Source organism: Cotesia typhae, unplaced genomic scaffold, assembly GCF_013202065.1.
Source record: "Cotesia typhae breed Kobodo isofemale line unplaced genomic scaffold, CoteBio_Ctyphae contig_22, whole genome shotgun sequence".
Taxonomy (NCBI): domain Eukaryota; kingdom Metazoa; phylum Arthropoda; class Insecta; order Hymenoptera; family Braconidae; genus Cotesia; species Cotesia typhae.
Window position 1 is genome coordinate 4621907 of NW_027423728.1, and position 18605 is coordinate 4640511.

General features: G+C 28.2%; 1 protein-coding gene across 1 annotated transcript; it reads left to right on the forward strand.

Moving 5' to 3' along the window:
- The first annotated feature begins 226 nt into the window (after nt 1–226).
- Nucleotides 227–17091, forward strand: Drpr (multiple EGF like domains draper). Its single transcript, XM_074237448.1, has 14 exons — nt 227–322; nt 9823–10198; nt 10354–10480; nt 10584–10752; nt 10949–11195; nt 11280–11400; nt 11511–11648; nt 11843–12022; nt 12280–12607; nt 12858–12965; nt 13124–13288; nt 13756–13962; nt 14441–14773; nt 15101–17091. Exons 2-14 carry the CDS (start codon nt 10098–10100, stop codon nt 15931–15933), a joined length of 3057 nt encoding a protein of 1018 aa, XP_074093549.1. The 5' UTR covers nt 227–322; nt 9823–10097; the 3' UTR covers nt 15934–17091.
- Nucleotides 17092–18605: the final 1514 nt, after the last annotated feature.

An 18605-nucleotide genomic window follows, 5' to 3' on the forward strand; every position in this document is an offset into this window, starting at 1 on the left:
CAGGACATAACATGTAAATACATAGATTTATTTTTATTTTGTCTGCACACTACACTTTGTTGCGCTTCTCCCACACTGTCGACACGACACATGTATAAAATATATATATGTATAATGTACACTCAAGCAAACTTCGACATTGTACATTGTGTGTATTGTATATTGTATATACACTACAAGTCATCTGTAATTCAGACGCAGAGCCAGCCAACAGTTTTAAATTTAGTACAATGTGAGACGCCGTTAAGTGTCATTGTGTTTGAATTACTCGAGATTTAAAAATACTCAGCTATCAACAGAACCATTGTTTACTTTTTAATTAGTACGTACATTTCGATTTAATTCATTCACGTTTAATTACATAAATTTTTAATTAATTGCATGTAGTAATATTTAATCATCTTCATCAAATTATTTCTATTATGCACTCAGTGAGATAGTGACTGTGGAGTATAGTATAAGTGATTGAATCTGTGCTATGTGGTTTTACTTTTATTTAGATTGGATTACCTGTAAATTCCAGATGTAAGTTACTTTAATTATTAATTAATAATATTTACATGTCATTTACGATTAAATATATGTTGGTAGAAAATTTCTTAGTAGTAAGAACAATTATTAGTAAATCGGAGCAAAAAGTCTGGATGAGATGGGATGGAAGCTTTTAACGGGTTCTTTACAACCGAGTGAACGCAATACAAGATTTAATACAGTAAAACTCAAACTATTGGTATGCTACATAGACACAACATGTGTGGTACGGATACTGACACACACAGGCGGCTATTAACTCTGACCACTTGTCAAACAGGTTTTATTCTCTCTTCACTCATTATATGCATGTACATGTTTTACGTGTATTTTGAGAACTCCTTTTTCCAACGTGCTCTTGTTTTATTTTTCACCAAAATTTTCATTTCAATATCACACATCATATACTGTACATCTGATATGAGATATGACCAATCTTTTCAAAGATTTTTTTATCTCTGATTCATATCTTGGTTCCCGATTCCAGGTTTATCTGGAGAATTTCCTTATCAAAGAAATATTTTTGAGAAAAATCTGTTGGATGTTTGCGGAGAAGATTTAAAATTGATGAGTAGTCAAGAAAAAATTTTCTTGCTCATAGATATATTTTTGAACAGTTGTTTAGTTCAAAAAGTGTAGGTTGATCGTGCGCATGAATAAGTACCAAATTTTATTTAATACTGGTGCTTATATTATGTAATAATTTTTCGTGACCTTATACGAAGTGGCTCCAAAATTCTGGGTTTTTCTTCAAGCTTTACATGATAATATATGAAATTTAAAAGTATTACTAAACAGTGTGTTGAAATTTTGTTTAAAATATTTAATTCGTGGAAACATTGATTCTTTTAATGACACGCTTGGCTGGAAAGAAATGTTTGAGCTGTAATTGAATTTTAAAAGCGACAATTATTTATTTATTTCAAAGAATATATTCATTCTTAATGGATTGGTATTGTAACTTCATTTAGGTTTTTTGATAACTAAAAAATATTTTTAATTCAATATTAATTTATTGTAATAATAATAACAACATTAATAACAATTGTTATAACATGTTCAATGTAGTAAGAGAATCAGTAGAGTATGAAAGTATGAGGGTTACAAGTGTGTCATGTGAAGACTAAAACTGTCCACTTTAGGGCTTCCTGTTGACTTAAATTAATGATACTGTTTTTAAAAATATTTTTTATTTTTAATTACTGTAAGTTAATTTTTTTTTTCGTAATAAATTTTTGAATGACATTTATAATTACATTCGCGTTTAGTAAAACTCTATTGTCTTGAATGCAATTATCTTATTGTTATTTACATAACACCAAGGTAATTCTTTTTTCAATTAATTAGTCTAGTTTTTCACAATTAGGGCAAGCTGAAAAAAGTTACTTTAATAAGTAAGAGGTCCAAAGATACTTTATATATATATGTTACGTAGCCGTTTCTTAAAAAAATATTAAAACCTATCGTTAGTTTTTTTTTTTTTTTTTTTTTTAGCTAAGGAAATTAAATTTCCGTTCATACCATTAACAGCTCTCTCCAAACACAAGATCATTAATTAAAAATCAGAAAAAATCGTTTAATATTTCATTTATTCAATGATTGAATTTGATCAGTTTTGTGAGTCTAAGAATTTAAATCAATATAATTTTATTAACGCAATATTAATTTTAATTAAAAAAATAACGCTGACAGCAATCCAGAAAGTGCAAGGACGAAAAAGACAGAGAGGGTAACATTTACAATAATAATCCATACTGCTAAGTAACTCTTAGCTTCATCTAACGTACGGTGTTACGTCATTAATACTGTTTTATGTCAATTATAATCGGTAGTAATGCTGATATGAGTTTGCGGATGTATACATATATGTATTAATGCAGTACTTGTACACGTACTCTCTTTACTTATGTTATTCTTCGGCTAACTGGTAACGCACACTCATTCTATCACTAATTTTAGTTGTTATAACCTTTGTACCACTTTGTGTACTTGTTACCAACTATGTTATTTTATTCTAATTATTTTATTTTCTTCGTAATAATTATGAGGAATTATTATTTTTCATGTAATTATAATCACATTACTTTTAATTCATGAGATTTAACAATCATTGTATAATATTTCACTTTCAATTTTGAGCTCTAAAAATTTCTTCAAGTCTATTAGACTGATTTGTTGTAGATTTTTTAAAAATATTACACTGAATTTTTTTGCTAATTTTCAATTTTTAATAAAAATTTGATAGACAAAAATATTCAAAATAAAGAAAGTAAAATGTATTTTTACTTTAAAAATTTTTTTAATTTCTATTTTTCCAATCATTGACCACAAAAAATTCCCCTGAGGTATTATTTAAATTTTTATTTTCGCATAAAATAATTTTCTCCATAAAATAGAAACCACTTGAAGCTTTAAAATAAAAATTTATTCAATGATCTAAGCGCAGAATTTTGAACCCGAGTAAAATTTTCTGTAGCTCAAAAACCAATAAAATTTTTTAGCAGTGACTCCCAGTTGGTTTTTATTATTCATTAAATAAAATAGCCAGTTGTAAAAAGTACAAAGAACAATAAAATACATATAATAAATATTCCTTATTATGTCGATAAATTAAAGAGAATATTTACCGATCAACACAAAGAATTCGCGGTTTGAAACGGTAAATGTTAATTTTCTTTCATTTCATTTTATTCTTTTATTCAATGATAAAATAAAATTACAGGTACAAGGTATAACAAGTGTATGTATATGTATATTTATATTTATCGCTAACCGTTCACAACGTGAAAATATTCATTGAGACATCGCATACGTATACGTAAACGGCCTTGTCGTATTGCATTTAAATAGCCTTTTTATTTTTATTTACTGAAAAATCTCTCATGTTAACGCACTCATATCTGGCCTCATTTTTCATCTTTCAGAAAAATAAATTATTTAAATAAAAACTTACAATTATGTGATTTAATCAGAGTTGCAAAAACTGTAAAATTTGTAACAAAAAAACGTCACCAAATGTTAATAATTTTTTCTTGGTCCACATGCACCGGAAGTGATTCACTCGTTCATTTACTCACTCACCAGTTTTTTGCTTAAGCACGCGAGTTAATTCAGCTGTTCAAAACATTCAAATTAGTCATTTTAATAAATAAATTGTTAATTACTTGAAAAGTTTTTAAACTCTACTTTTATGAGTTTTCTGAATTCAGACAAAATTATAAAGGCTGTTTAGAGTATCGTAGTATCGGAAGTACCTGTGGAAAATTTTTTCGATACCGCTAATTTTTATATCAAGGTATATATTAGAATAATAAAGAAATTCTAATAATTTTTAATTTTTATTTATTTTATAGAGAATATGTACGTCAATTATCATGTTTTATCAGACAAAAGTTAATTTAGTAGTTGATTGAATTCAAAAGAATGTCTAAAAAGCTTCTTAGGAGAGTAGAAAAAAAAATTATATAAATTTTAGAATTAAACTGTCTAATAGGAAGAAGATTTAGCGACCATGCGCCATCTATCGAAAATTTTTAGTAATTTTTGGATTTAAAAAATTATATGTAGACATATGAAGCCAAATATTTTAGATTAGATTAGATTTATTAATTTATGCCAAGGCACAACAGCCAAATGGCAAATTTTTGTCAGCTCTATGCCTTTTATTTACTATTTACCACATAATATTTTACTTATTGTTGTATTTTTAAGAGTTTGAAATTCGGATGATGACAAAATGTCAAAACTCATCAATTGACTAATTAATTTGACTAAAATACTCCAAATAGACATCCGTAATAATGTTACTTATATCAATTGAATTTATTTATAAGTGATCCGAAGCTAAAAAATTAAAGCAACAAAGAATATCTCGTTCTTTAAGATATTTTCTAATAAAATAATAACTCAGCCTTGAAGTAAAACCAGAGGATAATAAAAGTACAACAAAATCTTGGCTTTAAAATGTATATCGATCGTAAAAACTATTTCTGTGCATTCCAGTGTATGCACAAGACCTCAGTAGAGTACAAAGCAAATCTGATTTGCACTTAGCTCTTACTGCTACTGTATTTGTGTTGGAACAGAAAACACAGTATTGCATTTAACGTTTAGCATTCGTATTATTCCATGCTCTGCACTAAAATAAATACTGATATATGCTTATTCATGTGTTACTTTACACTCCCTATGTTATGCGATCCTTCATATACATAATATATATAAATACATAAATATAAATATACGTAACACAGTAGAAAACGATACGCAAAGAAATATTGCAAGTATGAAATTACGTTGGCAAAAGTATTCGAACTCAAATCGTTTGGAGCGAAAAAAAATGAGGTTACTTTAATTTAAAAAATATTATCATAATTTTCTTTTGAGTAGAATAAATTAATTTAATAATTACAAGTAAGGCATTGAGTAGTGATATCAATTATTATTTAAGCGCGTAGCAAAGTATCGACTTGGTGAAGAAAAATAAAGAACTCAATGACAAATTTAAGCTTCGTAGAATTTATCTGAGGAATCTACCGGATAACAAAAGTCGCAACATATGTAATACGTGTCATGTGACGTATGAAGTTGGATCGTGTAATATTTGTATTGTATGGTTTGTATTAGAATTGGTTAGTGATTGCCGTGGAAGTGTAATTCCTCGAGGTCGCAACAAAGTTCTTTGTTTTTGTTCCGTACAATATTAACATTAATATACAGGCTTGAGTTATTTATTGCTATTTTTCAATACTCATGTGGGATGAGTATCTATGTTAATAATATGCGGATTAAAGGGTTGACTTAGTAGGAATTTTTTTAATTTTTACCTAGAAATCTAGTCATCGTAACGTTAAACTAGTTATTAATGAAATATGAATCATACAGTTATGAATAGATTTTTAAGGTTGCTCGGACCCTAATGCACTTTTAAAGATCAGAAGCTAATTTTTTGGAATAAATTTCACATACAGAGAAAAAAAAATTTACTTGAATAAAGTAATTAATTTTGAAGAATTTAATTTTCTTGATTTGAGTAAAAAAATTCTTAAAGTAAGAAATTTTTAAAGTAAGACAATAAGACTCTTCAAAATTATTTTCTTCGTTTAAAAATTTTTCTCTTGATTCAAATTAATTTTTATTTCTATGTAGGGTTATCGTTTAATAAATTATTAAAAAATTAAAATTTATTGTGTAGCCTATAGAGACTATTGGCGAATTGCATATATATGTATCGATTTATGTGACTACCTTATAGGATGATTAAAAAATAAAAAAACTTCTATTTCAATCAATCAAATCTTGTAGAATACGTTAAAATAAAAATAAAAATTTTCTGACGAAGGCTTTTAAAGATATTTTAATGCAAAAGATAAAAAATTCACGAAAATATCAGTCTGACATACTTAAAAATAAATAAACCTTCAATTTTTTGTGAAAAAATACTTGAGTCAAATGTTGCATATTTATTGTTGTTGTTTATTAAATTATTTATTACTAAACTAATTTTTGTTTGATTAAGTACATTAATTGAAGTATACATTTATAGAAAAAATAAATAATCTGAAAACTGGTTTTAATAAGTTCTTTAAAGTTCAATTAATAACTTTTTCACTTACAATTTGTCGAAGCAGTTTATAGGAATATTAAAGAAAGATACAACCATTAAAAGTCAATATTTAGCTGAATATTAATATAATTTTCTCTCATTTTTTTCGACACTATAAAAAACAACAAAATATAATGATTATTTCTTACATTTCCCTTGTAATAAGAACGTCATCATATTATCTATCGTCGACAGTCAACTGGATAATTTTTCATTACATTTTACTCTCACAGGCATCCCAGTATTCACACTGACTACTAATACACATGTAATACATACATACGTATCATGTTTGATGTACAGTATATTATATTATAGAGATTAATAAGCATGAGACTACGCTTTAATGTTATCTGGCCTCAATCAACTCTCTCAATCGCGAACTTTAGTGTCACGTTTTAACTGGCGACATTTTTTTTATCAAAGCCTTAGCCTGTTTCAAAAGTAATTTACTTTATTAGTACATAGTAAATTTATTAACTTACTATAAATATTTATTTTTCCAAGTCGTCAGTACTTAAGTATTCAAAAAATGATTACACTTTTTAATTTAAAAATTTTATTGCAATATTGGAATTTATCAAATTTTTTATTGATATTTATTAAAAATTAAAATTTTTGATACGGAGATATTTTTATACTTCTAAAAGTCATTTGAAAAAAAAAAATTGCTTTTTTAACTTGCAAAAATTTCACTAAAAAACTGACAAATTTAATTATAAATCCAGCGAAAAGTTTTTATTTTACGTAAAAACAAAATTCCAATATTGTTATTTTTTATCAACAAAGCTATGAATATTATTTACAAAAGTAATCAGTAATCATTTTTACGACTTGTTTTTATATTTTTAAATTGGGAAAACACGAAATAAAATCTCTGATAACAAAAAAAGTAGTAATGAATGAAAAAATAATCAAGAAAAATTAAAAAAAATAAACAAGTAAAGATAATCCAAATAATCATTTTTTTATTGCGTTATCAAAGTTAATGATACTCATAAAAATTTTATATTTTTAAAACCTATTAACTTTCTCTTTTTTTTTGTTCTACTTAGTCGACGGGTTATTTTTACTACCATACTGTTAGAATAAATATTGCAAAATTTGCTCGTATCAATCATTAATTATTATATTACATCAGCGAAAACATTTAAGTTGCTTGCAAAAAGTAGCTGATAAATATTGTTGATCATGAGGGTAAAAAAAAAAATAACATCAATAATAGAAGACGAACAGAACTTCCGGTCAGTATATTATCATGAGATACGAGAGCGATAAATTTAAATCATGTGCGTTGAAAAGAGAAATATAATACGAAACTACAATAAAATATATTGATATTGATCATTTTAATGTTTATATAAATATTTTTAAGTGTACACATTCAAATCATAATCGTTGATAATAAATAATCAAATAAAATTATTTAGCGGTGAAGATAAGATTAAAAAAAGCTTATGTGGAAATTGACTCGGGTTTCAATTTAAAATATTTTTTTTTATGTTTCGGAAACTAATAACTTAATCCACGTGACAAAATATCTACATACAAAATATCACTGCGACAAAATAAATAAATTCCATTTTACAAGCACAAAGATCTTATGAGAAAAAAAAGCGTAATAAATAAGAGAATCCTAATTTTAAAATGAAACGATTTTTTTTTATTTTGTACTTCAAATTTCATTTGATTCACAAATTTTCCGCTTTGATCACAATGCAACACAATGAAACTCTTTAAAATAATTTCTTGGTTTAAGAATTTCTCTCTTGATTCAAGTTAATTTTTTTTTCTGTGTATAATACCTGATTTAAATTTTGGCCAAATGTTTTGCCTATCAGTTTCCAAAGGTTTTTTTTTTAAATTACTATGAAAATTCAAAAAAATGGAACATTTAAAATTGTATGGGTTAGTGAACGACATAAATGAATTAACACAAAAGTCTTTTGAATATAAACGAATCAAATAGATTGAATACCGTGAATTCATTTAATGACGTTTACCCTCATATTATATCGTGCGGTACCAATTGTTGAATTAAAAAAGCACGAAGGCATGTTCCATTATCGTTCCCGCATATATTTCATTATTGCTTATGGCATGAAAGCTTTCAGGGAGCTGAATCTAACCGTTAATATTCTGTGGGTAAATTTGTGATGGAGAATAAGGTAAAATAAAAGTAAAAAGAGAATTAAACCCGACGCAGACGGATCGCAGAAATAGTAACAGAGAAAGATAAAGAGGGCAGGAGCGTAAAGAGCGTCACATTATCGAGTCAATACACTGAGTCTGGTGATCATCTCCATCTGGTATATTATATCTTCAAACGTTGATCGGTTTTAGCTTCCTAACTTTTTTTTTTTTTGTTTTTTTTTTTAAGATTAACTCACATTAGGGATTGAAAATTTTATTTGAAGCTTGCAAATGTTTTTTCTTTAATTCATTAAATTTTATTGAGTTTTAATTATTGGATTTGTTCTAATGACGCAATTTTTGAAAAAACTTTTTTGTAACAACATAGTTATTTTTTTTCCACATCTATTTTTTTTCTAGATGAAAAATTTACTAATTTTCCGATTACTTGATAAAATTTTGCTATCGCATTAATTTTAATAATTTTGTAAATTTATATTAGGTCTGAAAAATCGATTCTCATTTCAGTTGCCGAATGGCCTATTTTAATATTAAATTTAGTTTTGATCGTCAAATAAATATTTGCATAAAACTATCATATGATAACACTTAAGTATGAATCACTTGACACGCATAAAAAATGAAAACACTTGATTAAACGGGCGCTGTTAATATCTAATAGTGTATCACATAGATGATTCATATTTTATGGAATTAATATACAAAAAAGCTAAACTCGATAACTTGAAATCTCAGAGAATAAAATTGCCAATTAATCTATAAATTAAATTAAACAATTGTTCATAATATGTCTTAATTTATACAAAAAAATTAAAGGTCAGAGTTTCACAATAAATGAATATATTTTATCGATAATATAAACAATTAATTTTAAGGCGTTTATTTTTAATCAGAACAATAATTATTTTTAAGAATTGGGGGATGAGTTTTTTACGCTCATTACACTCTCGTAGTCTACGAGGGTGGAAATAAAATATTTTTAAAAAGCGCTGGAAATAAGACACTGCAAATGGAAGGAAAAAATGAGAAGGTTAACAGAAAAAAATATAATAATAATAATAATTTTAAATACACAGCTATGACTGGTGGTGCATTTTTAATCCTGCTCTTTTTCACTTCACTTTTTTCTCATTTTCTTTTAATTATGGGGCTTAAAGAGGGTAGTGAACTTTTGTTTAAATTACTGTGATATTTTTTTTCTTCAATTCTAAATAAAAGTGTCAGTTCATTGTTTATAGAAAAAAAATGTTAATAAATATTTCAAAAATTTTATTATGAAGTTGAAGAGACAAAATATTTTTTTAATGAGAAAAATAATGACAATGAAGCAAAAAAATGTATTACTATTAAAATAATAGTATTGAGAAGAAATGAATTGAAAATTGCAAAAATTTTTTATTGAAATGTTTGTATTTTTTTAATATTCAATTAAAAAAATTTTTTTTGATTTTCTTAAAAATTTTTAAGTGTCGAAAAATTGATAAATTTTATTTTTTTTTAAATATTAATAAAAAAAAATGTCTTTGTTTCAGATTGCAGATTGTAAGTATCAGTATTAGTTTTTATAATCATTTACCAGTAAATCCACTTGACAATTGAATAAATGGACCAGTATAATAAAACAAATTAGAGCGATGGATGAAATACTAATGGTGGGACATGAGAGCGGAGTTCTGTATATAGAAGTGTGAGAGAAAAAACAAAAGTTCTTCAAATAGAAGGGTGTCTGCAGTCACTGTAACTAGTGTCTGGAGTTTGGGAAAAAAAAAAAATAAATAAATAACGTGAACAAATATAAAGATCAAAGATGAGCTCCAGAGTATTGTTGTTTGCATTGACTCTAGCCGCTATTGTTTTTGCTACTCTAGCGGCTCTTGAAGGTCCAAATGTCTGCGTTCGACAAGAAGTGTAAGTTAACTAGTTATTAAAAATTAATTTTAATTTCCATTTTCTATCGCATCCAAAATCATAAAATAATATGAAAAAATTACTTACGATTTTTTCATATTATTAATTTTAATATTAAGATCTATATTAATAATAATGATAAAAATTTTCAACAGGTATACAATAACAGTAAATGTATCAGAACAAAAACCATATCAAGTTCGTGAATACAAATGGTGTTTCGCCGTACCACCAAGATGTTCGGGTTACCGTATGGAATTCACAACTGTTTACAAAACAGAGGTTTGTTATTTTATTTATTTATTAATTTATTTACTCTTATGAATAGGAAGATTTATTTTTAAAATTAATATTATGATTATGTCATGTTTAATTATACGCACAGCTAATCAATAGAACACGACCAGTGGATGAGTGCTGCAAAGGTTACGGACAAACTAAGAGTGGTGATCGATGTGTTCCTATTTGCAGTCAAGAGTGCGTCCATGGTACTTGTATCATGCCTGATGTGTGTAATTGTGAAAAAGGATACGGTGGACCTTTTTGTGATATTCGTAAGTTTTTTTTTTTTTTAAGTTTGTCAAATTAAAAAAAAAAACATTGCTTAATTTACAATTTTATCCCTGTCAAGATAAAACTGTCAAATTTGTAGTTTTAGTAATCTAATTTTTATATTTAACAAGTTGTAAAAATTATTACGAAGAATTTATAGAATTGAATAAGTAAAAATTTCCTCAAATTTATTTTCAGAATGTCCAGTTGGTAAATGGGGCAAACATTGTAGCAAAGACTGTAAGTGCATGAACGGCGCAACGTGTGATCCATTTAACGGCGAATGCAAATGTACAAAAGGGTGGAGGGGTGACAAATGTAACCAAAAGTGTCCTCCAGATCATTACGGCCAGGATTGTGGTGAAGAATGTCGGTGTCGAAATGGCGGTAGTTGTCATCATATTTCTGGAGAGTGTCATTGCGCTCCTGGCTACACTGGACCACTGTAAAACAAGTTATTTAGTATACAATACAAAATTATAAGCTCTCAGCAATAATCCAGTTAACAAATTTTATTTTTCAATTACAGTTGCGATGATCTGTGCCCCGAAGGACGACATGGCGACGATTGTAAGACTGAGTGCAAGTGCCAAAATGGTGGACACTGTTCGCCGACAGACGGTAACTGTTACTGCACTTCTGGATGGATAGTAAGTATTTCTTCTCAACAAATAAAAAATTTTCAAAGCAAGAAATTTGAATTTTAATTTTACTTATAAATTATAACAGTTTATTTATTAATTTTTTTTTTTATTTCAAGGGCGAAGTTTGTGGAAATAGATGCCCAGATGGTTTTTGGGGTCAAAATTGTACTCAAGAGTGTATTTGCTACAATGGCGCGGCGTGTAGTCACGTAACGGGTGAATGTATATGTAAACCAGGTTACCGTGGACATGAGGTGATTAATCAATTTATGATACTTGTGTATAATAATAGTAATAGTAATTTAACTCCTTTTGTTTTTAATGAAAAGATTAACTGTATCATTCATTATTAATTATATATATATATATATATATATATATATATATATATATATATATATATATATATATATATATATATATATATATATATATATATTCATTACAGTGCTTTGAAGTTTGTCCTCATGACAAATGGGGCTTGGACTGTAAAAATAATTGTACTTGCCTAAATGGGGCCGCGTGTTTACCGAACAATGGCACGTGTGTCTGTAAACCGGGGTGGATTGGCGAACAATGTGAAAAGCGAGCTTGTCCTGACGGAAGATACGGACCCAATTGTCAAAAAGTAACAGTATTGAATTAATCACTAATTTAAAAAATTTAATTGCCAGAAAATATAATAATTTTTTTTATTGAAAAAATTATTATAAAAAATTGAAAAAAAAAAAAAAAAAAGTCACATTTAGAAAATTAAAAAAATGATCCATGCAATTTTTATACTTGTAATTTAAGTGTCAGCAAAAAATTACAAATTATTTAATATCGGCTAATTTTATTGTCATGAAAATTATTTATTTTTAATAACTTTAAAATTAAAAATAGGTATGCGAGTGCGATGAGTCAAACACGGAACTCTGTCATCCATGGACCGGCAGTTGCGTTTGTAAAAACGGGTGGGATGGACCTAAATGTTTGAGATCATGCCCGTTTTTGTACTACGGCAAAGGATGCGAAGAACGGTGCAATTGTAAAAATAACGCTCAGTGCTCGCCGATAGACGGAACTTGCATTTGTGCTGCTGGTTTTCATGGAACTGATTGCAGTGAAGTTTGTCCCGATAATATGTATGGGGAAGATTGCACTCAAAAGTGTGCATGTAAACATGGAGCTTCTTGCGCACAGGACACCGGTCGTTGCAATTGTACAGCAGGTAAAAATAAGTTATAAATTTTAATGCCTAAATTAAAAACAGTCAGAGGGAGAGAGTTATAAATTTAATGTAATTTTTTTCAAGTAGTTTGATTATTGGATGATAAGTTTTATAAAAATTTTTTACACATCTGATTTCTTCTATTTAGTACGATAAAATTCAACAGGCGTGAAGTTGGCGCTAGTATCGCAATTGTTTGTTTATTGATGGATTTTTCTTGTATTATATGTAAAAAATAATTTTATGTCAGGATGGGATGGTGTTCTCTGTGATCGGCCTTGTCCAGACGGTTCATTCGGTAAAGATTGTGAAGATAAATGTCAATGTTTCAATAATGCAGCATGTGATCCGCAGAATGGTAATTTTAGTAAATTTGTTTTTATTTTTATTTTTGGTGTTGGTCTGCATTTTCCACTTTATTCATGAAAAAAAAAATTTTTTTCACAAATCACATTGCTCGCATAAATACACAATCTGTTGAAAATAAATGTATGTAAATAAAAATCTGAAAAATAGGAACTTGCACATGCGGAGCTGGGTATATTGGCCACCACTGTGAGCAAAAATGTTCTCCAGGTCTTTTCGGTCAGGACTGTTTCCATCAATGTGATTGTGAGGAAGACAATACTCAAGAATGTAATCCTACCACTGGCGAATGTAGTTGTAAGCCGTTGTGGCGAGGTTAGTTTATAAAAAATTTTCGAAATTAAATATTCATACGGAAAATATATACTTCCCATGGTACTTACTGAACATGGCAAATAATTTGTTTGTTGATTATTGGTTTGTTCTATAAATAACTAATTTATTTATTAAAAATTCAAAGGAAGAACTAAATGTCAATCAACTAAATTTTTTTTCTAATTCACGCATGATTTTTTCTGTTAAGGGGCACAACTAGTGTGACTGCCTAAAAAAAAAGGCAATTTTTGGGAATTAAAGAAGAAAACTGTTGTATCTATTATTTTGAAATTTTAAGGGTATATTTATACATATTTTAAAAGTACACAGTAGAATTTTTGAAGAAAAAAATTAAATATTTTAAATAAGTTGTGCTCCTTAAAAACTTTTGGATGTTTGATATTTTCTAAATAAACTAAATTTTAAAACACACTAATAATTAAACACTAAAACTAAAATATACTTAGGAGTGAGATGTGAAACACGATGTCCAATTGGTTTTTACGGTGAAGACTGTCAAACACCGTGTAAATGTAAGAACAATGGTTCTTGCGACCCGAAAACTGGGGTCTGTGCCTGTGCTCGTGGATGGGAAGGTTCCGATTGTTCCCAGCCTTGCAAACACGGATGGTACGGCGTTCGTTGCAAAGAAAAATGTCCGGAAAAAATTCACGGTAAGGCATAAATTAACTTACTTTAACTCTAGCATAGAAACAAATTCTAACAACAATTACTAATAATAAATACAATTAACACTAATAAATTGTTCTTAATAATGCATGACTTTTTAGCATCTTCGTAATTTAAAATGTAAAAAATAATCAAACTATTGCATCATTAATCTTTAATATTAATCAATTAATTTTGAATAATGCTTTGCGTGGGTTGCTTTTAATTACTGTCTCAAGAAATTAACAAAACTTATTAATAATAAATAATTTATCTTAAAGCAATATTTATGGATTAGTGAATGGAATGAGGTAAGAGATAGTTTAATAAAAAATTTTGAAAATATATTAAATATTTGTAAGAATAAAAACTCTCTCCCTCTGCTGCTTTGCATTGAAAAGCATTTTGTTCAATTAATTATGGATATATCCAGTTATTTATAAATTTTATCGGAAAAACTAATTTTTGCCTGATTGTTAATAGGAAACATGACCTGCGACCACGTGACTGGGCAGTATGTATGCAGACCCGGTTATTTGGGATTGACCTGCGAGCATTCTTGTCCACCTGATCGGTGGGGTCTCAACTGTATGAACCACTGCGACTGCAAAAATGACGGCGAGTGCAATCACGTCACCGGAGCGTGTCAGTGTCGTCCAGGGTGGCAAGGAGAACGCTGTCAAACTCCCTGCGCTCAAGGAACTTTTGGAGTTAACTGTACTCAGCATTGCAGATGTCAAAATGGTGGCAAGTGCCGCGCAAATGATGGAGTCTGTAGATGTACTCCTGGATGGACTGGGGCTCGGTGCACTGACAGTGAGTCTTCATATTGTTTACATTTATCAAGAAAAATATTGTCCTGAGAAGGATTTTTTTTTGACTTGACAATTTATTAAAATTAATTTTTTTAATTTAATTTATTGATTTCGACATATAAAAATATCAATATCAATTTTTGCCTTCATTATAAAATGCAGACTTGAAAATAATTTTACTATAATTAACTTTCAAAAACTGACAATTGTTTAATGTATTTGTTATGAGTTTAAAAAAAAAAATAAAAAATTTTTGACCGTCAAATTAAACCTATTTAAAAATTAATTCAACATGATAAAGTCTAATTTATTTATTTTTTTTTAACAGTCTGTCCAGAAGGTTACTACGGTGACCACTGCATGGAGCCATGTGAATGCAAAAACGACAATTTCCAATGTCACCCGGCAAGTGGCTGCATTTGTCGTCATGGCTACACCGGGGCCAACTGTGAAGAAGAGCGAATCTCTCGCAACGTCCAAGAAAAGACTGAATCCAGTGTAGGAAGTGTCGTAGCAGGAATATTCGCAGCAGTGATTGTAATAGCAGCGACTTTGGCCGCTTGGATGTACCACCGACGTCGTGTGGCTAATCTCAAAATGGAAATGGTCCAGGTGCAGTACATCGCTGAACCAGTAACTCCTCCAGACCGCAATCATTTTGACAATCCTGTATACTCGTGTCAACCAAATTCCACTCGCACTGACGACGCGACAATGTTGCTGAACAACGGGGTGATACGGAACAACTTGGGCTCCAAGAGTACAAACAGCGAGAAGGCGAAAATGGGCTTAGGGCTACCTGGGAATGGTGCTTGCTATGCAGATGATGATGACAGTGACAGCTGCAGAGGCGCTTACGGACAGTATGACCATCAAGCTTCGTTGAAAAACAAAGACGCTGACTTGGGCAATCCTAATGTCAATGTCTATCACAGTATTGATGAAATGGACAACAAAAAAGGTGCTGAGCATCTTTACGACGAAATAAAACAGAACAACGCTGAGTTGGAGTACGATCACTTGGACTATACAAGGCCATTAGGTGCGTGGAAGCCTCACTACCAGCGTATGGCCAATGGATTCGGTCCCAGCAGGGATGGAAGTGGTTCCAGCAAAAGCGGCTCCACGAATCCTCAAGATCCAGAGTTTGAAGGAAAATGAATCTTTTTTTACAAAATTAACCCTTCATAGCATAGGTTATACGGCGGAATTAGCCGAAGTATGTCGGAGTCGCTCGAATGAAAGATTTTTCGGTACCAATTTTATTTGGGTGAGAAGAAATTTCTCACAGTGATATAGAAACATCTTTTTTCTTTAATCGCTAAAGAATTGAAAATTTTTATTCTCGAATATCTTGATAACTAAAAAATTATGTACAGGTAAAAAATTTTAAAGGAGTCATTTAATTTGAAAATTCAGCGAAAAAGAAATTCTTCAATGAGAGTGAGAGAATTTTTTATACAAATGTTGTTAAGGGTTAACTTGGTTGAACAGTGCTGAAATGAACAATTGCTTCTATTTGCGCAGTTGGTTGTACAATTAAGACTTGTAAATATTTTATAAGATTTATTGATGCATGATAAATAGCAATTAATATATAAATTTAATTATAATTATAAATAATATTTAATTATATATGTTTATTAATATTCGTGTATTTAATCACTGCCGAGGTTAGTTTAAGTTATGTTGGTCTGCACATATATGGTTTACTACGTGAAGAAAAAAAAATCGATTTTTTTTTCACATTTAATTCTATTGTATGATTATATATTTTAATCAATTCGACAGCACATTTTTGAATTTAGACTTTTCAGAGACAATTTTTCGAAAAGAAGAAATTCAATTTTGATCAATTTTTTAGCAGTTTTTATATTTTATTTACAAAAATTAATGATGATATATGTCAATGGTTTCTTTTTCTTTTTTTGATTAGAACTAAATAATTATGTCAAGATATTCAAAGGTTAAAAATTAATTTTTTTTTTTTTTTTTTTTAAACAAATAATCTGGTATAAAAAATGATAATTTATATTTTCACGGGTTTGATACGTTCATGAATTTAATCATATCTTTTATTGTGTAATTATAACTGTAAATTTATTGAAAGCGACTTTTTTTTTTTTTTTTATATTATTAATGAATTTTTTTTACTGATTGTGAATTATATAGATATATTATTTTTATTATGTGATAAGTCGATAAGGATCGAAGTTAGTGCGAATCATATTAGACATTTACTGACCACAAACAAAAGCAATCGATAAATTTAAAGAGAAATATATTAAAGAATAAATAAAGTTAATAATAATCAAATAATATATATTTACGTATACTTATATAAAGTTATATGATAATTTTTTAGTTTTTGAATATTTAATGAAAGTCGAAAATATAATTAATTTAAGAAGAAATAATATTGTACACTTTATTCATTGTAAATCAATAGCTCACTCCCAAAATAGATCTAAAATTTTGGTGGTGAATTATTAATATATTTATCTTTCGATAAACAATTTTAATAATTTTGGTAAAATATGAATTACGATTCAACTACTTTAATCTGGTAATGCAGTAATAGCAGCTGAAAATCCGATCGCTTCGTTACGGTTATGTTCTTTGCTTACAAACTTCAAAGAAATTTTATTTTTTGCAGAAAAAATAAAAAAATTGTTATGTTCACCACAATAAATTTCAGTATAATAATCGTTAGGAAGATTGCCATGTCGAATTTCAAGAAAATCATCAACACAATTTTTACTGTCTTTAAGAAAAAAATCATAAAATTTAATCGATACTCTATGGTTATCGGGAGCTCGTATATTCCAAAGGCACTCTTTGTTTGCTGCATATGCTTCTGGATAATTAGGAGATTCAAGATAATAAGTATCGTTACTCTCGATAAAAATATTATTCTGGCAGTCTCGTATTCTATTAAAAAACTATTCTTTAAATTACGATGAAAAACTTTGGAGTATCTCAGTGTCAAAAAATTTTCTCCAGTCAATAAGGCTCTCAAATCACTTAGATAAAAGGCTAAATAAGAAGTCATAAATAAGAACAATTAATAAAATAGTTATCAATCAAATTAGCCAATTCTGTAAGACTAATAAAATCACGAACCGAAAATAGGGTCAGTTGGCAGATAGCCATTGGTTATTTCCAAATAATTAACTATCTTTTCAGAAGATTTAGTATTATTCTGAGGTAAAGGTATGATTTCAAGATTTATTCGTTCACCTTCAGCGGCTCTAATTGTCCATTCACAATTATTGTAAGGTGTATTTGAATTTGATGGTAGACCAAAAGCACCTTTTGATTTAAAAAATCTTTTACCACATTCTGTATGAAATAATCATAGAAAATTACTAATTGTTGTCATCAGATTTTGATGATGGAAGAACTGAGTTTATTGAAATCGATGAGTAACTTTTAGCACACAGAAAAAAATAAATTATAAATCGTTAATTAAAAAATTACATGAATAAATAATTTTAAAATAATATTAATTATTTTTTATTGAATGGATAATTTAACATATTTAATTAATGAATTCTTTAAATAATTAACAATCAACCAAAATTAAAGTAATGGATTCTTAAAAGATTAATAATGAGGGTAAAATAAATTCTAAATAAAGAAAAATGTATTTTTTAAATAATAACGATTATTAATTTTGAACCAAGAAAAAAATCTAAAATTTTCAAATTGAATTACTTGCAATTCTGATGAAAAACAAAAATTTATTTTGACCATATTGTCGATAGATAACTGCACACACGAAAAAAAAAATTTACTTGAATCAAGTAAATAATTTTGAAGAATATCATCTT

Excerpts from the sequence above, each read along its gene's own strand:
- Drpr (XM_074237448.1), top strand. The coding sequence starts at position 10,098 with ATGAGCTCCAGAGTATTGTTGTTTGCATTGACTCTAGCCGCTATTGTT. Across the intron at positions 10,753-10,948 it reads TGGACCTTTTTGTGATATTC|AATGTCCAGTTGGTAAATGG; the intron begins GTAAGTTTTTTT and ends ATTTATTTTCAG. Across the intron at positions 12,966-13,123 it reads AGCATGTGATCCGCAGAATG|GAACTTGCACATGCGGAGCT; the intron begins GTAATTTTAGTA and ends TCTGAAAAATAG.